The 25,614-nt window shown below is 50.3% G+C and overlaps 2 protein-coding genes and 2 long non-coding RNA genes across 4 annotated transcripts in view; 3 read left to right on the top strand and 1 right to left on the bottom strand.

Moving 5' to 3' along the window:
• The window catches only part of LOC112663802 (melanoma-associated antigen 10-like), a 331,119-nt gene that overhangs the window by 154,348 nt on the left and 151,157 nt on the right, over nucleotides 1-25,614 (top strand). The gene's annotated exons all lie outside the window — the stretch shown is intronic.
• LOC125754692 (uncharacterized) overlaps nucleotides 1-25,614 on the top strand; it is a 119,450-nt gene that overhangs the window by 27,445 nt on the left and 66,391 nt on the right. The gene's annotated exons all lie outside the window — the stretch shown is intronic.
• On the bottom strand, nucleotides 17,630-19,651 carry LOC125754695 (uncharacterized). Its single transcript, XR_007409469.1, has 3 exons — nucleotides 19,234-19,651; nucleotides 18,143-18,266; nucleotides 17,630-17,883 (listed from the first exon to the last, which is right to left on the bottom strand). It is a non-coding gene; the product is annotated as an uncharacterized LOC125754695 (long non-coding RNA).
• Nucleotides 19,554-23,266, top strand: LOC118353798 (melanoma-associated antigen 8-like). Its single transcript, XM_049107689.1, has 2 exons — nucleotides 19,554-19,701; nucleotides 21,328-23,266. The coding sequence occupies exon 2, from the start codon at nucleotides 21,620-21,622 to the stop codon at nucleotides 22,631-22,633; it is 1,014 nt and encodes a 337-aa protein (XP_048963646.1). The 5' UTR covers nucleotides 19,554-19,701; nucleotides 21,328-21,619; the 3' UTR covers nucleotides 22,634-23,266.

The following is a 25,614-nucleotide window of genomic DNA, read 5'->3' as shown; positions in this document are numbered from 1 at the left end:
CTCCCTCTGCCTGTGTCTCTGCCTCTCTCTCTCTCTCTCTCTCTCTGTGACTATCATGAATAAATAAATAAAATCTTTTTTTAAAAAAAGGGATGACGTATCTCTCAAAAAAAATTTACAGACAAAAGCTGAGAAAATTCATTGCCAGAAATAGACAAAAGAAATGTGAAAGACAGTTCTTCATGCAGATGGAGTATACTAATATGTGTAAATGTGGATATATACAAAGGAATAACAAGCACCAGAAATTGTAAAAATGAGGGTAAATATAAAAGACATTTTCTTCTTATATTTAGATACCTTAAAAGATAATTAACTGTCCAAAGCAAAGGTTGGCCAACTGCCACCTCAAGGTCAAATCCAGACTGCGGCATGTTTGTATTCAGCCTTTGAAATCAAAATAATTTTAAAGGCTTATATCTTTAATGGACCTTGCAGTCTGCAAAACCTACAATATACACTGTGTATCTTCTTATGGGAAAAGTATGCTGACTTCTGGTATAAAGCAAGAATAGCAACAATATATTGAAGCCTTTACAAAATATGTACAAGGAAAACTTGTGACCATAGTCTAAGGGATGAGAGGGAGGAAATGGAATATCCTTAATTTTTTAAAAATATTATATTGTGCTTAAATTGGTATAATATTATTTGAAGGTACGCTAATAAGTAAAATTTGATACTGCAAAAACAGAACTACAAAAACCCAAAAGATATACAACTATTAACCAATAGCATGCATATAATGGAATAATAAAAAGTAGGCAATTTATCAGAAAAAGTTTGCAAAAAAGAGAGAAGGAACAAAGACAAGATGGATGAATAGAAACCAACAAGCAAGTGGTACATTTAAAACAACCCTCTCAATCATTAAATGGAAATGATCTAGGGTCAAGATGGAGTAAGCATATTCTTCCTTGTCTATTCAATAGAAAGCAATTATAAACCTTAGAGAAAAAAATATGGAGCAGCCACCTGAGAACAATAAAAAGTAAGTATTATATACAGGCATGTATTTTCTTGCTCTGTCAGCTGGGAGACCGAGAAATAAGGACATACCAGGAGCAATGGGCCCCTGCAGCATCAGTTTCTAATCTTATTTCCCAATAAAGAAAACTGGGGATCCATAAAGAAATGAAAGATTCTAAGGCTCATGCAGAAAATAGACAAGATAAGCCTGGGACATCTTGTCATGCCAGAATATAAGGAAATGCTCAAACGGAACGAACAAATAAAACAATGATGAACATAGGACAAAGGGCCACAGGAGTCAATGGAAAAAGCTCCCAGTGGCCAAATCTGGAAAAATTTGAGCAAATAAATAAAATTTTACTGCATTATAACCCAAAGCATAAAATAAATATCCGTGAGGACAAATTTCTTATGCCAAAGAATTCCAAATCCTTATTAATATAGATAGTCTCTCACTCAAGGAGATGAAACCTAATCCTTACTCTCTAACTGTGGCCTGCACATAGTCACTTCCTTCCAGATAATGGCAGAGAGAGAAAGAAAAAAAACATTTGGTGGAGAAGCCTAACCAACACCATCTCAGCCAGATGATCAAGATCACCATCCCCAGGGATGAGTCATATTGATAGAATGTACCCTTGATAGGATGTGATGAGAAGAGCACTTGACCTTCAAGGCTTCCTCCCCCAAACTCATAACAACAGTTGATTTATGAGAAAGACACCAGACAAATTCAAATAGAGGGATATTCTACAGTATGCCTAACTAGTACTCAAAATTGTCATCATCAGAAGGAATGGAAAGACGGAGAAACTGTCACTGCAAAGAGGATCTTAAGGAAACATGACAGTTACATGTAATGTGGTTTATGGGATAGGATCTTGTAACTGGAAAAGGACATGGTAAAAACCAAATATAAAAATATAAAAAATAATAATATAAATATTAAATAAATTAACAATTTAATGATTGGATTAACTGTAAATGTTAAATAGAAATATACCTGGAACATCAAATCGATATGAATATGCATATCATATGAAAATAAAATATAAAACCTATCTATCTTAGAGAGGGTTTGGTCTACAATGCCAAAAATTTTTATAGTCTAGCCTTTTATAGGAAATATATGTAGACTACAGTATAGAGCAAACTAGCATGAAAGTACTAAGGGATTTAACACTTAGTTCGAAGGAAAGCCCCCGGCCCAAAGCTGAAACCATGTGGTGGAGCCTCAGCAACAGCAGGGCAGATACCTTAAATGTGGAGGTAATGTAATGTGTGTGTCTCTGCAAAGAAAAGCTTTGGTACCAAAAAGTGGGAGGTAACTATTTTGCTATTTTTCTCTCAATTATCCCACCACTTGGCTACCAAAGGCCAATCCATTGAAGGGAGAACTCAACAAAGTGGGGAGACTATAGATCCCCTCCTAGTTAGAGGACCAGGAAAGGAATGTCCTGGTTAGCCAGGGGAGGGGGAAATGGAAAATGGGGCAAATACAAGCAAGGGATAAAGTTCCCTAGGAAGTCTTGATTTTACCTGAGTTGCTCATGCTGGAATCTCACCACAAGGATGCCAAAAGCTTGGAGAACGGAACCATCAGCCAGAGCTCAGTTTGGCCCTGGGTTAGTCAGAAACACTATGGATCCAAATATCACTGCTGAATCACAGCAAAATGCATGTTTATTTCAAGTACATACGGAGCATTTCCCAGGATGGACTACATCCTGTGTCATTAAAATGTTTTAAAAAATAATAATAAAAAAATAAAAAATGTTTTTTAAATTTAAGTGATACAGGGGCACCTGGTGACTCAGCAGTTGAGCATCTGCCTTCGGCGCAGGTCATGATACCAGGTTCCTGGGTTCGAGTCCTGCATCAGGCTCCCCACAGAAAGCCTGCTTCTCCCTCTGCCTGTGTCTCTGCCTCTCTCTCTGCATCTCTCATGAATAAATAAATAAAATATGTTAAAAAAAGTCAAGCAGAAACGGTGAGAATCAATCTCATTAGGACTCTGGAAAACAGATTTGTAGCAACCCTGCCACCAGAATTGTGAGCTAGTTGGAACTGGGGTCACATGTCATACTCTGTATTCCTGGGCCCAGCGTGGGCCTTGGGCACTCAGTAGAAAATCAGGAAATGTTTGGAAAATAACATCATCTCAATCAAAACACACAATTTTGTTGGACCAATTTTATTTGGCCTCTAATATGAACAACATATCTACACACCCATAAACACAGGATTAGTAACACAAGTACATGTCTCTAAACAACTTTAGGAGAGGTGCCTAATCTTAATACACCCAACAGTAGACAGAACCATTTTAGTCTATGTGTTGCTTTAAAAAGTCATATTTTCCATGAAAATCAGTAAAATTCTGTGAATGTGTGTGTGTATAAAATCTATTTGGGTACTATGGTCTTTTTCTCATACTAAAAGGCAATTAAATGGACGCCTACAAGAAAGCAATGGGTGCTTGAGATTACAGCCCCTCTCGATTCAGAACACCTCCTGTGGGCATTGGTGTTTTACTTATCACAACAGTTACTGCAAACAGTGTGTGGGAAACATGAAATTTCCCATTTTAGATAGTTTCTCAAGTTCTCAGAGACGTGAGGCAGTGTCCTCAAGATCTCACCTTAGAGAGCTGGCTCTGGGTGGGACCTCCCAGAGTCATCAATGGTTGGCAAAGGGTTTTGTGGAGGGAGAGTGGGAAGGACCCAGAGTCCAACTGGTGAAGGGAGTGAGGATTAGGGTGGTCCTTTCCTTGGATTCTGTGAACTTGGGCTTTGCTGTTCATTCAGGGATGGCAAGGGCTTTCAAAGGAAGAAAAAGTCTGCCAATTTAAAGAATCCAACTTAAAACATTTAAACAACCTGCGAAAGACCATAACCTGCAGACTACTTTCCAGAGTATCATATGAGACGCTGCAGTGGAGTTAGAAGGGACACAGTAACTCTTTAGGGATGTTTTAAGATTTTACTCTCAACTGTGCAGTCCTTCTTGCTGAGATCTGGGGGTGCCATCTGGGTGAATGAAGCCAAAACCGCAGTTAGGTTTGCTAAACAAAAGAAGCCTCGCTGGCTAGGAAGATGGAGTTCAAGCAAAAATGTAGTCTCGGATTACATGGCTCCAGGAGTGAAGAGGAGGTGAAGCTTGCGGGCAGCGGGTGGCAGTTGGAAAAGTGTCCCCTCCGAGGAAAGCAGTGGAGGGCTCGTGAGTACATTCTGTGTCTCTGTCCTCTCCACCCCCAGTCCCTGTCTTAGTCATGCTCTCAGCAGCTCACACCTGGACAGGTGATAGATTTTCTTTTTACTGATCGGTCTTGTCACCACCAGCCATTCTCTGCCTTGTGCCCTGTAGCAGAGAGAGTGTCTTGGAATGTCCGGCTAGTCAAGACTCAGCCACACTTAAAAAATCTTCACTGGCCTCTATGTAAGTTTCTACCTCTAACCTGCGCCCAGCGGTCCATCTTCCCTGTGCGCATGGCCAGCAGCTGAATTAAACCCTCTCACCAGTATCCTCAGATCCCCTTGCTCCTTAAATTCATCTGTCACCCAGTTAACAGAAGGTCCAGGGTCAGTGCCACTGTGCCTGTTCTATGGACTCATCTGATCCTGTGTATATTTCTTGTAAGAACAGCCAGACCACATTGAAGGAGACACGAGTTCTGTATCCTAATTAGTATATCTGGATCACAGGAGTAGAAATTAGCAATTCTCTAATCACTCATATGTTTACTAGGTGGGAATGAATAGCGAGCGTAGTTGAGATAATGAGGACCCCGTTGCTCAATATCAGAGAAAACAGTTCCATGTATGGAAAGAGAAAGGCTACAGTGTGGTGGAAGGCAGAAGACGAGGCCAGACGAACAGGCTCGGGCTAGACCTTTAACCCAGCATGTTAGGCCGCGGAGCTTGACCCTAGGTTGAGGGCAAAGGGCCATTGAGAGAAGGGGAAGGTACTCCTTGTTTCCAGCAGATTCATGTTTTCTTGTTTCACAGCATTTATCAATAGTTTTTATTTATTTATTTATTTATTTATTTATTTATTTATTTATTTATTTATTGTAAATACACATAACATGAAGTCATTCTATAGTGTCCAATTCAGTGCCATTTCGTACATTTGCGGTGTTGTACGAGTATCGCCTCTGTCTGGTTCCAAAGCACTTGCATCAGCCCAAAAGCAAACGTCGCATCCGATAAGTGGTCACTGCCCATTCCCTCCTCCCTCAGACCCTGTCAACCGCTACTCTGCTTTCTCTATGAATATAGCCGTTCTGTGTATTTCATATAATCGGAATTTGCAATATGATATCTTTGTGTCTGGCTTCTTCAACTCAGCAGTTTTCAAGGTGCATCCTGCTAAAGCCTGTAACGGGACTTCATTCTTTTTTGCGGCTGAATATTTCTTTATAGGCCTATACATTTTGCTTATTCATTCTCAAATTGATGGATATTTGGGTCGTTTCATCCTTTTGCTATTGTGAATTTTGGTGAACATTTCTACACGGGTATTTGTTTGAATACCTGTTTTCCATTTTTTGAGCATATACATAGGAGTGGAATTGATAGTCATATAAATTAAAAGTAAAAAATATAAATATAATTTTAAAAAGTTTAACTTTTTGACAAACTGATAGACTTTTACCACTGGCAAACATCTTTCACAAAAGCGGCACTATTTTTCATCCCTACCACCAATGTGCCAGATATATATTCTTTATCCATTCATCTATTGATGGACATCTCGGTTCTTTTCTACGAGGTATTTACCCAACCCGAAGGATACCTACATAATTATCCAAAGGAGCATCTGTACTCCAAATACACTTTCTTTATTCTTATTTATTATTAGATTTTATTTATTTATTCATGAGAGACGCACAGAGGGAGGTGGAGATGTAGGCAGAGGGAGAAGCAGACTCCCTGCGAGTTTCAATCACAGGACCTTGGTTTCACCACCTGAGCCAAAGGCAGATGCTCCCCCTGAGCCACCCTGGCGTCCCTCCATATACACTTTGGAATCAGCTTTTCCATTTCTTCAAACAGGATTGTTGGGATTCCTTTTAGGGATTGTATTGAATCTGTAAATTGCTTTAATACAACTGCTATCTTAAGAAAATTAAGTCTTCAACTCCATGAACGCAAGATATCTTTCCAAATACTGAAATCTTCTTAAATTCTTCGAGCAATATGTTGTAAGTTGTAGTGTATATGTCTTCTATTTCCTTGGATAAACTTATTTTAAGTATTTTCTTCTGCTTTTACTTCTTTTTTTAAACTTTTTTCCCACTTTATTAGTCTTTATTATTATGACTATTTATTTATTATTTATTAAAATTATTTTTTTGCCTAATCACTCTGGCTAGCACTTTCAGTATAATAACATAAAAGAAGCAAAAGCAGGCATTGTCGGGTTTTAAAAGAATATTATTGGTTATTTATTTTAGAGAGAGATTGAGAGGGAGAGGAAGAGGAAGAGAGACAATCTCAGGCAGACGCCCCTGAGCATGGAGCCCAATGCAGGGCCTGATCTCACAATCCTGAGATCATGACCAGAGTAGAAATCAAGAGCCTGCTGCATAACCGACAGAGCCACTTAGGCGGCCCTTGCCTTTTTCTTATTTCTTGGCTTAATGGGAAAATTTCAATCTTTAACCATTCAGTATGTTAGATGTGGAATTTTCGTGAATGCCTTTTATCATGTTAAAGTCTTTTATTTCTAGTTTGTTGAAAGCTTTTTTTTTTTAATGAAAGAGTGTCAGTTTATTTTATTTTATTTTTTTGATGTCTTTGTCAGGCTTTACTACCTCAGTACTGCTGACCTCACAGAACGAGATAGGAAGTATTCCCTCCACTTCCATATTTTGGGAAGAAATTGAGGATTTCTTTCTTTCTTTCTTTCTTTCTTCTTTCTTTCTTCTTTCTTTCTTCTTTCTTTCTTTCTTTCTTTCTTTCTTCTTTCTTTCTTTCTTCTTTTTTTTTCAAAGATTTTGTTCATTTATTTATAGAGACACAGAGAGAGAATGAGAGGCAGAGACACAGGCAGAGGGAGAAGCAGGCTCCATGCAGAGAGCCTGACGCGGGACTCGATTCAGGGTCTCCAGGATCACGCCCCAGGCTGCAGGCGGCGCCAAACCGCTGTGCCACCGGGGCTGCCTGAGGATTTCTTTCTTCTTTCAAGTATTGGTAGAATACAGGAGCGAAGTCACCTGGTCTTGGGATGTTCTTTCTTTGACGTTTCTGGTCACTGATTCATTCTCCTTACCTGTTAGATCTGATTGAATTTTCTTTTCCTCTTGAGTTACTTTTGGTTGTTTATGTCTTAAAAAATATATCCAGTTCATTTAGGTTATACAATTTCTTGGAGTATAATTGTTCAGAGTACTCTCTTACATTCCTTTTTGTTTCCTTAAGACCTGTAATACTGGGGCGCCTGGGTGGCTCAGGGCTTGAACATCTGCCTTTGGCTCAGGGCGTGATCCCGGGGTCCTGGGGTCCTGTCCCACATCAGGCTCCCCGCAGGGAGCCTGCTTCTCCCTCTGAGTATGTCTCTGCCTCTCTAATAAATAAATAAATAAATAAATAAATAAATAAAATCTTCTTTAAAAAAAAAAAGATCTGTAATACTACCCCGACTTCGATTTTTTTATTTTAGTAGTTGAGTCTGCTTTTTTCTCTCTGTCTTACTAAATGTTTCTCAAAATTTTTATCTTTTCACCAAACCAGCTTTGCTTAGTTGTCACCTCGTGATTTGGTGGAAGTTTCCTTCAAAGTATGGAATCAAAATTAAAATCCTAGTCTTTGCAGGTGTTCTTTTACTTTGTGTTAAGCCATACCACACTACACCACATCACAGAAGGTGACCTAGTATACTGTCTTCATGTCCGGACATTTTGAGAGTTTTTGTGATTACAGCAATACCTTCAACATTCAGCTAGTATTGTCACGGAAAACAATCACACTTTGCACCATAGCAGAGTTTCAAATAGGCAATTTTATGGTATTTATTTAAGGAACATCTTGAGAGTATCATTATTACTTGATTGATCATAATCAATCAAAGTATCAACTCATGATTTCCCATGATGTATCACCTTTAATCTGAGAACTTGGGCACATTTCTCATTTTCTAGTTAGGCTTTCCAACACTCACTGGAGAATGTATATCATTAAATAAGTCGGTTTTAAGGATGAGTAACATATAGCAGGGTTGTCAGCTGTCGAATCTGAGGGGTCTCAGTTTTTCATCCAGCTCTCCTGCCCTCTCTCTGGGTAGAGTCTAATTGCCAGCCTCGAGGAGCTTCCCAGTGACTATTCAAATACAGAACAGAGAAAAAGCACTGAGGCACCAAAAGCTCATATAACATGCCCTGAGTCATAAAGCTAAATAAAGGTGAGGAAACAAAGACTCATCTTGGGGTCCAGCTTACCCTGTAGCTCATGCTCTGGTAGAAAGAAATACTTTCCAGACAGATAAAGAAGACCATACTTAGTTACAGGTGATCTCAACCCCCAAAAGCATCAAAAGTTGAATTGTTCATCAGTTCAGACACTCAGATAACGGGTACTCTTGACCTTTCAAGAGCTCCATAGACAGGGGCCAGGTAGCCTTATCAGAGTCCAGAGGCTAGAGGGCAGGCATAGCTTTGATGAGGTTCCAGGGAGTTCTGGAGCTGAACTGATGCTTAGCCCATCCACAAATTCTATTTCAGCAGCTCCTTCAGAGATAACCATGATAACCCAGCAGAGACAACAGGACACTGACATATAAACAACGTCCAAATCTCAAGGTTTTTCACCGTAGAGGAGGAAGCTATAGTGATCTAGGTGGTGGTGGATTAGAGCCAAAAACATCAGTAAAAACTCTTATGTAGCTTAATGCACATATAGATGATTACATCTAAAATTTGTATACATATGTGAATACACACAGGGTAGTGAACACACATGTAATTTCTTCCTGTAATAGAAATGCCCATGTGTCTGTATTGTGAAAAGTATTTGACTTATTAAACACATAAATATGGGGAAATAGGCAGGTCTCCAATGGAGAACAATTCTGGTTTACGCAGATACTCTCACTTGAAGGTAGTACAGCATAAGTCCCTGCGTTGAGGTGTGGGCCACATATGGTGACTTTCTTCCAAAGGGGACAGTATGCAAAGGGGGCTGACACCAGTAAGTTTACAGTGGAGACACCTAAGAGGTATTAACTCAGTCAGGTGGTGAAGGTAAACCACATCAGTGATAAATCAAGCTACTGGTATGTAGTGTTGATAGGATGTCATGACAGTAGCACTTCACCGCTATGGTCTTCCTTCCTAAAACACAGAACTCCAGACTAATCATGAGTAAAACATCAGAAACATTGCGAGTGAGAGACAATGTACAAACTATCTAATCACTCCTCCCGAAAAGAGTCAAGCTCCTCAGAAACAAAGAAACTGCCACAGCCAAGGAAACACTACAAATAACGTAAGGCGGTATGTTGACGGGGATCCTGGACAGAACACAGATTCTGGGTAAACACTGCCGAAGTCTGAGTAAAGTGTGGCTTCAGTTAGTAATAAATGAAGTGTCAAAATTATCCCATTAATTGCAACAAATATACCACATTGACAGAAGCAACCGCTTCCGCTTTCCGTCATAATGGGAAACTGAGTGAGGGGCATATAAAAACTCTGTACTATCTTTGCAAATTTTTTACAAGTCGAAAAAAAATAGTTTAAAATTAATAGATCATTAGATTTTTTTTAAAATAAAAGGGGCAAAGAGCAACTGAACAAAAGGTAATGGCTATGTTTCTGAAAAAGAAAGAAAGATTCAAAGGAAAAGCAAACACAAGCACACAAAACCAGGCAGTGTGAAACACAACCTTCCTGAATCTTCTTCACTTCTTTCCCCTCCTCTAACTTCCAAGCCAGCATCATACGCTAGTCTGCATTTTTCCATCTCAATACGCATTTCTGGAATCCATTCCTTCCTCGAGCCCTGCAACCCCTGCGCTAGCCCTGCCTCCCAGCTGTCTTCCCCGGATTTTAGCAGGAGGCTCTCAGTGATGCCAGATGGAGACCTGCAAACACTTATTTGCCCACGAAGGGCCTTAAGGCACCTGCACGGGTATCTGCCACAGGGCAGGTCTGGCAAGAGCCAGGCAGCAGCTCAACTCCTCGCAAAGGAGACCAGAGTGTAGAGCAGGCCTTTTGCTCAGCCTGGGAAAAAGCAGAGGCTTCTCAGATCCGGAAGACAAGGACCGAGAGTGAGTCCTCAAGGCCAGTGAGCTCCTGTCTGACTTGCTTTGCCCTGCAATGACAGTTCAGGGCCTGGGTGGATGTGTCCACACAAGAGGCTGTGGCTAAAGAGATGCTCCCCAGAATGACTCCAACAAAGGGGGAAGAGGCCCGGGGGTGTCCTGGCTGCTACAGCCCAACAGTCCTTCTCAACGCTGAGTAAGAACACTGTGGGACCCACCAGTTCCCCACAGCAAGCAACATTAGCAGAGGTGTCCCCGCGTCCAGCCACGACTGCCCCACAGAGCCTGCTCCTGGGACTTGTGCCAAGACCACAGCCCTGGGATGGCAGGTGCTCCTCCAACCCCATCTCATGGGGCGGCCGACCTTCTGCACAGCCTGCTTGCCACCTGGGGACCCGAAGGCCCTCCTGCCCGGCTGCTTACAAAATCCTCATGTGAGCCCGAGGGCCTGCGGGGTGTGGCAGAGCATCCCGGTGACCACCGCCGTCACTCACTACACTTTCCTCTGCTCAAAGGGCCCGTTTCGGGACCCTAGGTTCCCAGGCGGCTGTTGGGATGGCTGACAGGTCCACACTCCCACTCTGGCTCAGCCTCAGAAAGCCAACCTCACAGTGGCCTTCACGAGGGTCCCAGCTGCACAGAGCGGTGGCTATGACTCAGGAGTTCTCTGACAAGAACCACCGGGGACAGGCAGCTTCCTGTGGGGCAGCTCCTCTTTTGAACACCTCCACCCCAGCCTTGCACCTTAAGGTGCAGAATCCGGAGTCTTGCACCTAGGAAAACATGTGTGCCTGAATTATGTCCCCTAGTAAGAGAAGACAGTGGACTGTGCTCTGTGAGCTCACAGTGTGGTAACGAATCCCTTGGCTCCCGAGGCTTCTGTAGAAACAGCTTCATGCAGTTTCCTACACCCCCAGCTTCGTGCTGGCCATTCTCCAACTGTCAGGACCCAGTCCCTCAACCTTGTCCCTCAGTTTCTCTCACTGTGGGGGATAGGATGCTTGATCCTGCAAAGAGGAATGTGGGGGGAGGCATGCACTGTCCTCATGGGTGGTCTTGTCTCTCCAGCTCAGCCGCAGACTCCTGTGTATGTCCCAATTGGGCACCTGCAATTGTCCAGAGTGGTGGTACAGTCGGAGGGACCATAAAGTGGCCAAGGGGCCAAGAGCCCTGGGGGCAAAGGGGTAGGAATGTGCCCTTTTTCTTTGCAACCCTGGATGGCACATTACATGCAGTCATTATGTCTGCTTCATGTCCTCCAATATGAGATAGCTCCTTCGTATTTCCTGTTTTTTTTTTGAAACTGTATTACTTTCCCACAGCTGTTGTTGTTGTTTTTCTTTTTAAAGATTGATTGATTGTTTGATTGATTGAGAGAGAGAGAGAGAGAGAGAGAGAGAGAGAGAGAGACAGGCAGAGGGAGAAGCAGGCTCCATGCAAGGAGCCCGACTTGGGATTCAATCCCAGGTCTCCAGGATCACACCCCGGGCACCAGATGGCACTAAACCGCTGTGCCACTGGGGCTGCCCTCCTATTGCTGTTGTAACAGATCACCACAAAGTTAGTGGTACAGCACAAATTCATTAATGGAACAACACAAATGTTGGAAGTCAGAAGCCCCAGAAGAGTCTCACTGGGCTAAAATCAAGCCATCAGCAGGGCTGTGATGCTTTGGGAAGTCTCCACGGAGAAATGTGTTTTCATGACTTTTCCAGCACCCAGAGGGTGACCACCATCTTTGGCTCAGAGACCCTTCCTCCATCTTCAACGCCAGCAATGGGCAGTTGAGTCTCTCACATGACCGTCTCCTTCCACATTTGGAGCATTGTATTTACATTGGGTCTACCTGGATTATCTTGAACAATCTCCCTATCTTCAGGTCAGGCAATTGGTAATTTCAATTCCATCTTCTGCGTTAATTCCACTTTGATGTGTAACTTAACATATTCCAGCTGTGAGCATTAGGATGCGGACATCTCTGGAAGGCCAGTGTTCTGCTTATATCTATGGCCTTGACATTTCTGAGGAGTACTGGTCCAGTTGTAGTAGAATGTCCCTCTGAGTGTGTCTGATGCCTTCTCACGAGAAGGCTGGCCTTTGGCATTATCAGGAAGGACAGCACCGACAGCAAGAGCCCTTCTCATTGCAAGTAAAGTATCTCCGATACCTCAAGATGCAGGAACAGTATGTGCAAAGGCAAGGAGCGCACCTGCATTCTGGAAATGGGGATAAATCCTAGTGGTTGGAGTGTTTTGGGTTTGAAAGTAACCTTGCAAACCATCTTAGTTACCCTCCTTTCTACCTTCGCTAGGGAAGTCTTTTTATGGTCATATGTGAACATGGGTGTGCCCTCTGGAATCAATGGGCATGCGCTGTGTGAACTGGCTATCTGTAAAACCTTCTGTGGCCCAACCCAAACCCCAGGACACGTGAGTCCTTGACTGTAGCAACTTATAGATCGAAGCCAACAAGAAGGAAGAGCAGAGCATAAGGGTGAAGGCCATAGCTGCCTGCTGGCAGGAGAGAGTGTGCAGTCAGCCATAGTTGTTTGGAATCCTACTACGCTGACTTCTGCCAGAATACCAGGAGCACAAACCAGGGACTGGGGCTAGGGGTCTCCAGAGTCCCCGGTAAACTCAGTGGCTTACCTTGTCCATGAGCCAATAAGTAGAGCATGGACGGGAGCATTCAAACTTTGCCTGTTTGGATAGTTGTGGGGGTTAGAGATGCCAAGGGGGTTTAGGGACGAGAGGCTCCAAGGACCAGGACCTTGGAGCTGGCAGTTCTTTATTCATTCTCAACATGAGTAGTAAACATGTACCATGTGCCAGGCGCTGCTCAAAGCTCTAAGAATACAGCATTGAACAGATTCGTTGCCTCTGTAGTGCTCATAGCCTAGCATGTGTAGCGGTGTACACTGAAGTGAATCATGAAATGAAGTGAAAGGTGAAGTAGGCTGAGTAGTTTTCAATGCTATGGAAACAAATCGAATCCACAGAGCTGAATGCAGAGTGTTGGGGATGGGGTGGGAGGAGGGGTTGCAATTTAGGATTGGGTATTCATAGAAGGACTCATGGAAAAGGTGACATTGAGGGCGAGACCTGAGGATGTCCCAAGAGGACCACTAGCAGCGTGGCAAAAGCAAATGCCCGGGGAAGAACAACGGCATGCAGTAGCTCAGGGCCCTGCAACAGAGAGCAGGAGGCAGAGGTCTAGAGAGGCTAGTCTGGAGGGCCTGATCCTCCGAGCCTAGAGCAGCCTTGCGCCAAGATCAGTGGCACGGGTACAGTGAACTGGCTTGTCAGATCCAGGATTTTATCCTAGCTTTCTGACTTGACCTAGGGGATAGGGAGCAAATGCAGATCTAAGCATCCAGGGGCCATTCTCCCAGGATAAAGGGAAAGGCAGGCACCATTGGCTTGGAATAGGCAAGGCTGCTGGGCAGTGTTGTGGCATCACTGTGGTAGGCAGGGAAATGGTGCCTTTCTTGAGCAGACTGGATGCAAAACAAAGCAAACACGTTCCTGCAGATGCCCAGAGCTCTCGCCACAGAGCAGACCCTGTGCCTTCTTCTCCTGAAGAGAGCTGTATTTCCTGTCACTATATGTTCACCCCAGTTGGAGGCCAGAAGCAAGTTCAATTTTCTCGGGAGAACATTACTCCTCGGTGGTACTGTGGGCTTCTTAGTGCTTTCTAACAGAAGGCATGCCACTTCTGGCTCTTCCAGTGTGTGTGTGTGTTTTTTTTTTTTTAAAGATTTTATTCACTTATTTATGACATACAGAGAGAGAGAGACAGAGGCTGAGAAACAGGCAGAGGGAGAAGCAGGCTCCCCACAGAGATCCTGATACTGGACTCAATCCCAGGACCCCAGGATCACGACCTGGGCCGAAGGCAGACGCTTAACCACTGAGCCACTCAGGGGCCCCTACAGTCTTTGCTTTAAAATCTAGTCTGTCTGGGGGCACCTGGGTGGCTCAGTGGTTGAGCATCTGCCTTTGGCTCAGGTCTTGATCCCATTGTCCCGGGATCAAGCCCCACATCAGGCTCCCTGCAGGGAGCCTGCTTCTCCCTCTGCCTGTGTCTCTGCCTCTCTCTCTGTCTCTCCTTAATAAATAAATAAATAAAATCTTTAAAAAAATCTAGTCTGTCTGATATAAAGATTGCCAGCCCAGCTTTCATTTTATGTCCGTTAGCATGATAAATCTTTCTCCACCCCCTCACTTTAAATCTGGAGGTGTCTTTGGGCCTAAAATGAGTCTCTTGCAGGCAGCGTATCAATGGTCCTTACTTTTTTATCCAACCTGATACCCTATAACTTTTGATTGGGGCTTTTAAAAACGATTTTATTTATTTATTCATTAGACGCACATACAGAGAGAGAGAGGCAGAGACACAGGCAGACGGAGAAGCAGGCTCCATGCAGGGAGCCCCACATGGGACTCGATCCCGGGTTTTCCAGGATCACGCCCTGGGCTGAAGGCAGGCGCTAAACCGCTAGGCCACCCGGGCTGCCCTATGTCACTAATTCTATCTTCTGCCTCAATTATCCGAGCAGTCAGAGCCTCCATTTTTTTTTTTTTTGCGCCTCCATTTTTTAATGCTTCTCATTGATAGCCTTTTTGAAATTTCAACTTGATTAGATTTTAGTTCTTTTATTTCTCCAGAAAGGCTTTGTCTAGTGTCTTTGATGCTTTATTCAAGCCCCGATAGTATCTTTATAATCATTATTCTGAACTTTAGTTCTACCATGTTACTTATGTCCATACTCACTAGGTTCCTGGCATTCAGTACTGCCTTTGGTTCTCTTTTATGAGATGAGGTTTTTTCCATCTGTGCAGAGAAGAATCGATGAATGAGAGAACAAAATACTGAAATGGCAACAATGTCCCCAGAGAAATATACACTACACAAATCACAAGAGACCCAGAACTGAAAAGAAAAATTAAAAAGAGAGAATATAATCAGACAGGTGAAGAGAATAGAGTAATACACTGGATCCTGTGTGTATTTTGGTCCGTTTGTTAGAAAACTAAATCCCAAAATTGTAACAAAAGGAAAACTTTTATAGGTACTAAACAAATTGAATAGAATACAAGGAAAGGATAGAATGCAATTGTAAAAATGAAAATTAAAAGAGAAAAAAAGAAGAAATATCAACAGACAGGTGAAGAAAACAGAGCAATACACTATATTCTGAGTGTATTTCCTTCGGTTAGAGGAAACTACATCTCAAAATTGTGAAGAAGGGCAGCCCCGGCAGCTCAGCGGTCTTCTCCCTCTGCCTGGGTCTCTGCCTCCCTCTCTCTGTGTCTGTCATGAATAAATAAACAACAAAATTAAAAAAAAAAAAGATGGCTTCACAATTGTAAAGAAAAAAAACCTTGCATATATATTATATATATTAAATACATTGACAGGATAGAATGTAACTGTAAAGATGAAAATTTAGAAAGACCTTATTTTTTTATTTTTTATAAATTTATTTTTTATTGGTGTTCAATTTGTCAACATATAGAATAACACCCAGTGCTCATCCCATCAAGTGCCCCCCTCAGTGCCCGTCACCCAGTCACCCCCACCCCCTGCCTACCTCCCCTTCCACCACCCCTAGTTCGTTTCCCAGAGTTAGGAGTCTTTGTCTCATTCATTTGGGGGATACAAAAAATAAGTGGGAAATATCAGAAAGGGAGACAGAACATAGAAAGAACTTAACAAGAAAGAAACAAAGAAGGAGAAAAAGAAAAAAAAAAGCGATTTTGATGAGACAGGTGAAGAAAACAGAATCATATACCGTACACTACGTGTATTTTGGTCTGGTGGAAGAAACTGCACCGCAAGGGTGTAAAGAAAAAAAAAAAAAAAAACTTACACAAATAAAATTAAAAACAATGGAAGGATAGCATGTAACTGTAAGAATGAAAACTAAAAAATATTTCCTAAAAGTTTGATAAAATAAGAAATTGGTTGCAAAAGGAAAGCGAAAAAAAAAAATAAATAAATAAAATGGAAAGACCAAAGAATCATGGGGGAAAACGCTATGAATTGTGTATGTTATATTCCCCTAGCGCTGGAGTTTTGCGGTTCTCAGTGTTCGGTAAAGTTGGTCTGGGCCGCACGCTCTTGCTGACTTTCTGGGGGAGGGACCTGTTGCGCTGATTCTCAGGGGTCTTTGCCCCGAGTGGGCGTGCACCGCCCTTGCCAGGGGGCCAGGCTAAGTAATCTGGTCCGGGTTGCTCTCTGTGGATTTTGTTCCGTGAAGGCCTTGCAGGCCTCTTTAGAGGCTGAGAGCGAAAGTGGTGGCCTCCTCATCCCCAGCCCCAGGGCCGAAAGCTCAGGGTCCCGCTCCTTAGCGCACCCCCAGTGAAAGGCAACCCATCACTCCTGTCTCCCTGGTACCGGACCGCACACTGTGCTCACCCAGCCTGTGACCAAGCATTTCCATCTCAGGCACGGACCCTGCTTCGCCTTCCAAACCCTGCAGATTCCTGCTGTGTGGACATGTGCGCTGCTCCTCCCCAGGGGGAGCAAGGGGGGGCTTGCCGGTTCTGCCGCCTGCTGGGCTCCTGCTCGGAGAGCCTTTGCGCTGAGGGTGCTGGGACCCACTGACCCTGCTGGGTTCCAGGGCTACGGCCACCACTGGCCAAGAGCCCGCTGCAGCCGGCTTCCCTGCTCCGATGTCTGGGAGCTCTGCTGCACTCAGGCACTGTCAGTGTTCCTGTGACCCCGGGGGATCCTGAGACCACGCTGTCCCACCTAGGATTCTGCACCCGCTTCACTGTCTGAGCACCGGGCAGGCAGGGCCGTCCCTCACCGGAGCGGACTTCTAAAGGTCCGGATTCTGCGCTCTCTGCTGCTCCATCACTCTCTGGTGGAGGCTGCTGGAGCTCGCCCCCTTTTGGCTCCCCCGTATCTTCCCATGTATCGCCTCCCTTTTGCCCCCCCCCCCCCCCCCGCCCATCTTCCCATGTATCGCTTCCATTTCACTTCTCCACACCTCCTGTCTTGCAGAAACTGGATGCTTTTCTCTTTGTAGAGTTGCAGCTATTCTTTTTGTAGATCTCCGGTTCAGTTCTCAGGGGTTCAGAATGATTTAGTAGCTGTCTCGCTGAATTCCGGGGACCAGAGGAACTTAGGTCTCTCAACTCCTCGGCCACTTTGGACTCCCACCTCCCCCCCCCCACCCCCACCCCACCGCCCTGTGGTCTCATTCGGCCAAATGGTTGGGGAGAAGTCATCATCTTAGCAAAACTCCTTCAAACTAAAGAAAAATATGGGCATTGTTTTCAATTAAATGTCCCACGCTAGTGCTCCTGGATGTAAATGCTAGAGGAGAAATTCACCTTGAAAGAACGCTTAAGCCAAAAGCACTCATATAGCAGCAAATATCCTGAATAAGTATATGCATATTCAAAATCGTAGTGAACGAAACGGACGAGAGGCGGTGCCCAGTGAACAGAAATCTGCCTTAACGTCAGAAAAATCTTTCAACTGTATTTGGGCAGCCCTGGTGGCGCAGCGGTTTGGCGCTGCCTGCAGTCTGGAGTGTGATCCTGGAGACCTGGGATCGGGTCCCACGTCGGGCTCCCAGCATGGAGCCTGCTTCTCCCTCTCCCTCTGCCTGTGTCTCTGCCTCTCTCTCTGTGTCTATGAGTAAATAAATAAAATCCTTAAAAAAAAAAAAAAAAAAAAGAAAAATCTTTCAACTGTATTTATCTACATTAACAAAATAATGGAACTAAAAACATCTGATCACGACTGGGTATAGAAGACTCCTTTGAAAGAAATTCAGCACTAGCTAATGGAAAAAGCTTCTATCAGAATACGATGAGGAAGGAATTTCCGTTTTCATTTCTGTGCAACTAAAACCTCACTTAAAAAAAAAAAGGAAGTCTTGGGCAGATACTTGGTCCTGGAGAGCCTGGATCGAGTCCCGCATCGGGCTCCCTGCGTGGAGCCTGCTTCTCCTTCTGCCTGTGTTGCTGCCTCTCTGTCTCTCTCTGTGTGTCTCATGAGTAAAGAAATAAAACCTTAAAAAAAAAAAAAAAAAGAAAGAAAGAAAGAAATGAAAGTCTTGAAAAACACACACAGAATAAACAACGTCCGAACAATAAATGAGGAGAAAGCCTTGGGGGACCCTGAAGACTGCTGAGCTGGATATTGAGTCTGGGTTGGGGATGCAGGGAACATCAGGGATGTGGGGAGGGAATGCAGCCTGCATCAATGCAGATGACAGGATTGATAGGCGGAGCAATTTCCAACTTCTGCTTCTGCTTCCCAGCATAAATCTGAGGCAAGGCCTCAGAGTACACATGACATTAGCCCTGGGGTGCTAAGAGGACACGGGGAAAGACAGGATGATTGAGGCATTGGACTCTAGAGTCTATGCAAATAACCCCCTGAAATCATCTTAGTGGCAAGGAATGCCCCTTAAAAAAATCACTTAAGTAGAATATACAGAATCAACCTGAAATAGAGTAGGGAGTATCAAAGCAATTCACACAGTAAGAAAAGGTATTTTTGATAAAGTATATATATAGTCTACACCTATATAAATACATATACAAACGCATGTATAACGGGAACACACACGCACATACGTGTGTCGCTGTCCGTATTTAGGTGATATGTACGTACATTTGCATACCAGCACCTATAATCTGCACACCTTATACATACGCGTGCACTGGACACACGCTAGGTAGAGAGGGACGGTGTGTTTCTCCCGATGACGCAGCATGTCAGGGGAAAACTCCCTGCAGTGGGCCCCGCAATACGGGACACCCCTAGACACCCTTGCAGCTGCTCGGCCGCCCCCAGGAAACTAAACCTTTAACACGATGTCCCTAAAGTCTGGCTGCTGGCCAAGGGACCCCGTGGGAAGGGGCGCTTCCTCCCGGCCCCTGCCCCTGCCCTGCCCCGGGGCTATGGGCGCTGCGGCTGCACAGCAGGCCTGTGTCCTGATGAGGGCCTCCTGGGTGAGGACTGAGAGCCGACCTGTGCCAGGACGCTGGGGGCCGCCGAACCCTGCTGTGCCCCTGCCGGCAGCCCTGGGCCACCCCGGGACCTGCAGAGCCGGTGGGGCCCGAGCCGCAGCAACCACCCCTCGGGCGCTCAGGGACGACACGTCGGGGCCTGAGAGGCTCGGTGTAAGGGGCACCGACTGAGGTCTGCAGAGAGCCGAGGCCGCAGCCCGCCCGAGTCCAGGGCAGGAGCCCGGGGAGGACAGGGGGCCCCCGCCTTGCCAGCCGGCGCGCTTCCCTCCTCCCACCCTAGCCTGGAACTCATCTCAACCCAACGTGCTGTTAGCTGTGGGGACCCCTGGCAACGGGGTCAGGACGTGATGTGACGTGGGCCGACCTCTGCGTCAGAATTGAGAGAGAGCAGAAGGCCTCGGTGCGGGGGGTCGCACTGGGGTCCCCTGGAAGGAGGCCAGGCCCGGGCCGGCGGCAGCCAGGGGAGCAGGTAGCCCCGGGAGGGGGCTCGGAGGGCGGGGGAGGGGCCCCGGAGGGCGGCGGGGGGGGGGGGGGGAGGGGGGGAGGGGGGAGGGGGCCTGCCGGGAACCCCGAGAGAGGACCATGACCGGGGGAAGGCGGGGCCGCGGCGTCGAGCTGAGGCCTGGATGCCGGGGCCTGGGGCAGTGGCCTCGGGTCCCCGGAGGCAGGACGGGACCCGGCCCTCCCCGGAGCGGGGTGAGGACCTGAGGGAGAACTGCGGGGGTCCCCCGGGGTCCCCCACCCCACCATCATGCCTCAACCCACGGCCCGCCCTCCCCGAGAGAGAGAGAGAGAGAGAGAGAGAGAGAGGCACTGGGCCCCCGCCTCGGGGCTGGGGGGCCGCCCTGGGGAGGCCGGACACACGCGGCCCCCGGGGAAATGCGCCTCGGGGGGGGGGGGGTGGGGGGGGGACCCGAGCCCAGGGAGCTCAGGAGCCCATCCGGAGGGAGGTTTGCCAGGGCCTGAGGGGGGGAGGGGCACAGGGAGTGCCTGTGGGGGCGGGGGCCCTGGAGCCCAGGACAGAGGGGACCTGGCAGGAGGTCGCCAGGGATGGGAGGCCTGGGAGGCCCCCTGGGCAGGCTGGGGACCTGCCTTCGGGCGGGCCGCCGGGCGGCCAGACTTCCACATCCGGGTCTCCCGAGAGACTGGGGGCCCTTGGCGTCAGGAGCACGGCCTCCCTGAGGGGGCAGACGGTGGACCCCCGCCCACCCTACATTGAAGGGGTGAGTGGCCCCCAAGGCAGCCCTCAGGCCCAGGAGGGGATGGCCCCGAAATCTGGGTGCCCCTCCCTGGCAGCCCTGGGAAGAGAACCCGGGGTGTGGCCTATCCCGCGGAGACCCTCCTCCTCTCCAGATCTCTGGGCTCAGGGAGGGGAGGGCCTGGGTCTGAGGGTCTGCACTCAGGTCAGCAGAGGAGGCAGGTGCCCTGCCCTGCCCTGCCCTGCCCTGCCCTGCCCTGCCCTGGTCCAGGCCCTGGCGGGGGTCGAGGTGAGAAATGAGGGGATGCCTTCCTCAGCAGGATCCCTGGGGACCAGGCCGCCCCGGCCGCTTGTGTGGGCCATGGGGAGAGGCGGGACGGGTGGGCCGACTGATTTCTCTGGACTTTGGCTGGTTGCGGGGTCGGGGTAGGGGCCCTTGCAAGGAAGGTGCAAGGAGGGTGGCCTCAGGGCCAGCCGGAGAGTCTTCCCACGCCTTGCGTGGGGTCCAGGTGAAGAGCGAGAGGCGCCCCATCCTGGCCCAGAGGGAAGCTTGAGTTGGGCCATTCCTCCCCTGGTGCGTGATCCGTGATCCGTGATCCCTTATTTGACGGCACAGGATGAACCCCCAGAGACCTTTGGCAGGCCTGCCCAGAGCCGGTCCCCTGGCTTCCTCATGGGGAGGGTCGGGGCAGCCTGGTCTTGTGGGGACACTTTGGCCTCAGGACCGCAGACAGAGGCCTGGGTCCCAGGCCCTGCCAAGGGCACTGGCAGGCCAAGGAGGGGACTTGGACTGCTGGGGGCCTCCCAGAGTGCGAGCCAACCTTCCTGTGTGCACTGGGGGCCCAGGGCTGGGCTGGCAGTCTGCACCCTGAGGTGCCCCCTGCTTCCCTCCTGCAGGGGCTCCAAGAACTGGCAGCGCAGCAGAGGCCTTGGTCGCCGGCAGGAGGCCCTCAGGTCACAGAGTGAAGGAGGCATAGCAGGTCTGTGTCGCTGGACCTGGTGAGGTCCACGTTGTCTCCGAGCCTGGTGCCAGGGGCTCAACTCGCCCAGCCCAACACACAGGGGACTCCTTGTGTAGCCAATCCTGATGCGGCCCGCTCTCTGCCCTGGCACGGGGCCTCTCTTGGCCCACCTGCACCCCGACCAGCCATCCCACCGCTGTCTTCAGCTTTAGCTCCACGCCCACACCATGCCCCTGAGGCACACGAGTCAGCTCTGGAAGCTGGAAGAAGACCCGGGAGAAGCCCAGGGCCTGGTCAATGCCCAGCTGCCAGAGGCTGAGGATGAAGACGAAGTTTCATCTCCCCCCTACCTGTGTTCCTCTTCCTCCTCCTCCCCCTCCTCCTCCTCCTCTTGCTCCTCCCCTTCCTTGTCCAGCTCTGGCCTGTTCTTTGTGCCCCCAGAGGAGGGGTCTGAGACTGCCTGGAGTCCTCCCCAGAGCCCTCAGAGTGCCGGGCCCTCCCCCAGTGGCAGGGCACCCAGTGGCTGGAGCCAGGTGGAGTTTGCTGGCCCCAGTGGCCCAGAGGAGGAGATCTGGAACCCCTGGGAGGTGCCCGAATATGCGCAGCCCTCTGCCCAAGGAGGAGACACAATGCTCATGAGTGGGGCTGACCTGGTGGGGTTCCTGCTCCGCAAGTATCTCAACAAGCAGCCCACCAGCCAGGCAGAGGTGCTGGAGGTCCTCAGCCCAGATATGCAGGATGCCTGGCCCGAGATCTGGGGTCAAGCCTGTGAGTGCATGCAGCTGGTCTTTGGCGTAGAAGTGAAGGAAGTGGACCCCATCGCACACTCCTACGTCCTGGTCACCGTCCTGGGCCTCAGCTACGATGGGATGCTGAGCGGTGAGCAGGGCCTGCCCACGACCGGCCTCCTGGTGCTGCTCCTGGGGGTGATCCTCCTGGAGGGCGACCGTGCCCCCGAGCAGGAGGTGTGGGAAGCCCTGGGGGTCATGGGGGTGTTTGCCGGCAGGCAGCACGTCATCTATGGGGAGCCCAGGGAGCTCCTCACCCACGTCTGGGTGCAGGAAGGCTACGTGGAGTACCGGCAGGTGGCGGGCAGCAACCCTGCCCGCTACGAGTTCCTGTGGGGGCCCAGGGCCCACGAGGAAACCAGCAAGCTACGGGTCATGGAGTATGTGCTATGGGTTAATAGCAGGTGGCCGGTTTCCTCCCTGGCCCCGTTTGATGAGGAAGAGTGGGCCTGAGCCCCAGAGGCGGCCAGGCCCTTTCCAGCCTTTGGTGGGGTCGGCAGCTTCTCCCGCGGGATGGGCACGAAGGGAGGCATCCCTTCGGCTGCTTCTTCCCCGTGGGCGCCTCTGGGTCTCCCTGTGTGTGTGTGTTTGTGTGTTTGTTTGTGTGTTTGTGTTGGAGAAGACAGACCACTGGGCTTTCTAGGAGTGCAGGGCCAGGGCGGCTTGGGGGCAGAAAGCAGGGTGAAAAGCCACTCTGGGGGCCTGTTCTCTGCCGCGACCCGGAGATCGAGAGCTTGGTTAACATGAGGAGGCTCTTGCACATCGCTGCTCGGATTCGGGGGATTCATCAGCTTGGGAGGCTACGTGTGTCACTGACATTCCCCCCGCCCGGACCGCCGCAGCCGCCGCCCCCCCCCCCCCATCCCGAACTTCTGTACATCCCCCAGTTCAACAGTTAAGAGTTTCATCCTGTCCTGAAAACCAGCTGGCCAAAGTCCACCTTCGTCCCTGTGTGGGTCCCACCCGGATCCTCATCCCAGGCAGGGCACTGGGACAGAAATGGGTTGGGAAGCAGCAAGGACGGAGGGGTCAAAGGACGGGGTCGGGTCGTGCAGCCAATAAAAAGGAAAAGTCTTTTGTTCTGGCTTCCTGTGCCTCCTGGCCCGTTCATTCTGCAAGGGCCCAAGGAACCCGGACCGGTGTGCTCCGGCATGGGCGGGGGCCGCGGAAAGGGCGAGAAAGGGCCCGCCGGAGGCCAGGGGAGCCCTGCTGGCGGCTCCCTCACGGCCACACAGCGGCTGAGCTCTGCTCCCTGCAAGGCCCTGTGTGTGAGCAGTGAGGACACGAGGGGCCCGGGGACACGCCGCCTTCGGGGACTGTGTAGAGGCCGCCGTCCGGCAGGGAGGTGGGGAGGGGTGTCCTGAGGCCTGCGACAGCCCCAAGGGGCGAAAGGGTGACGGGGGCGGCGGCTCCCGGGGGCAGGCTCTGCAGGGTCCAAGGCCCCGGGGCCCGGGGGGCCTCTGTGGGCAGCGCGACTCCTCGTGTGCAGCTGAGGAGCGAGCAGCGGGCGGGGGACGGAGGCCGACCTCCACTCTGCCTCCAGGTCGGGAAGCGGGGACCTGAGGCTTGTGGGGGGGCGGGGGGGACACGCGCAGATTGCCTGGCGTGGCGGGAGGGCGGGCCCAGGCCGGCCAGAGTCCCTGACCTCCCAGCCTGAAGGAGGGCCCCGCCCACCTGCTCCCCCCCCCCCGACCCCCCAGCCTGGAGCCCATCTCCGCCGGACCCACCTGCTGGGAGCGCTGGGGACCCCTGGCACGGGGTCCGGATGTGAGGTGGGCCGACGTCCGCCTCGGAGGTCTGAGAGAGCGGAGGGCCTCGCGTGGGGGGTCGGATTGGGGTCCCAGCCGAGCGAAGGCGGGCAGGCCTGGGGCCGGGGGCAGCCAGGCGAGCAGGTAGCCCCGGAGCGGCCCGGAGGGCGGCTGGAGGGGGCCTGTCGGGAATCCCGAGAATCCACGCGGGGGAAGGCGGGGCCGCGGCGTGGAGCTGAGGGGTGCCCGGAGGCAGGACGGGCCCGGGCCCTCCCGGAGCAGGGGTGAGGAGCTGAGGGAGAACTGCGGGGGTCCCCCACCCCACCTTCATGCCTCCACTCCTCCCGGAGAGATGGAGGCACTGGGCCCCCTCCTTGGGACTGGGGGGCGGCCCTGGGGAGGCCGGACACACGCGGCCACCCGGGAAATGCGCACTTGGGTTGTGGGGGTGGGGACAGGACCCCACGGAGCTCAGGATCCCCGTCGGAAGGGAGGTTTGCCGGGGCCTGAGGGGGACAGGGGCACAGGGGTTGCCTGTGGGGGCGGGGTGGGAGGGCAGGGACACAGGTGCACAGGACAGAGGGGACCCGGCGGAGGTCAGGGCCCACGCTAGAGGGGCCCCCGGGAAGCCGCGGAGGAGTGGGATGGGGCCAGATGGTGGCGGGGGGTGCTGCAAGCCTGGCACAGCCAGGTACCCGAGAGCCTGAGGCCTGGTTTGGTGGGAGCAGACGCTGAGGGGGGAGGGGAGGGAGGGTCCCGGGGCTAAGGGGAGGCGAGGGATGGACCCTGAGGGGGACAGAGGGGACCCGGCGGAGGTCAGGGCCCACGGTGAGCCCGGGAAGCCCGCGGGGGAGCGGGATGGGGCCGGATGGTGGCGGCGGGTGCGGCAGGCCTGGCACATCTGGGTACCCGAGAGCCTGAGTCCTGGTGTGGCGGGAGCAGACGCTGAGGGCTGAGGGGAGGGTCCCGGGGCTAAGGGGAGGCGAGGGATGGACCATTGACAGGGACAAAGAGGACCCCAGTAGAGGGTCGCCAGGGCTGTGAGGCCCCCGTGGGGATGGGTACCTGCTCTCACGTGGGAGTATGGGTGCTCAGACTTCCACATCCGGGCCTCCTGAGGCACTGGGGGCCCCTGGCGTCAGGAGCAGGGCCTAGGACACGTGGGCAGAGGGGAGGGCCCCGGGTGGTGCTGGGAATCCCGGTGAGGATGCAGAAGAGGCCCGGGGGACCCCGCACCCCAGCCCAGAGTCGGCCCGGGAAGGTCGTGGGGGGGGGGGGATGGGAACACGTGGTGAGGCCCCACTTCTGCATCGGGGCTCTGAGAGACCAGGGGGCTGGTGTTCAGAGCAGGGCCTCCCTGAGGGGGCAGACGGTGGGCCCAGGTCCTGCTGGGTTCCTGGCGAGGATGTCCATGGAGGACGGAGGGACCCCGCACCCCAGTCCACAGTCAGTCCCGGGAGGCAGGCCGAGTGGAGCCAAGCAGAGGCCTGGGCGCCCAGGGAGCCCCGCCAGCAGGGGTGGGGAAGAAGGGCCCAGGGAGCCTGTCCCCCGCCCCCCAGCTCAGCCCCCTCTGTGAGCCCTGGGAAGCCCCCAGGCTGGGTCATGGTCCTGATGGAAAGATGGTCACTCCCTGTCCCCGGTGGGGTCCGGGAGGAGGGGAGGGCCTGGGTGTGAGCGCCCTGGCCT

The sequence above is a fragment of the Canis lupus genome, chromosome X (genome assembly GCF_003254725.2).
Source record: "Canis lupus dingo isolate Sandy chromosome X, ASM325472v2, whole genome shotgun sequence".
Taxonomy (NCBI): Eukaryota; Metazoa; Chordata; class Mammalia; order Carnivora; family Canidae; genus Canis; species Canis lupus.
Note: the sequence above shows the minus strand (reverse complement) of the source record. Positions and strands in the feature narration are given on the sequence as shown.

Coding starts and splice junctions, on each gene's coding strand:
- LOC118353798 (XM_049107689.1), top strand. CDS start 21,620: ATGCCCCTGAGGCACACGAGTCAGCTCTGGAAGCTGGAAGAAGACCCG.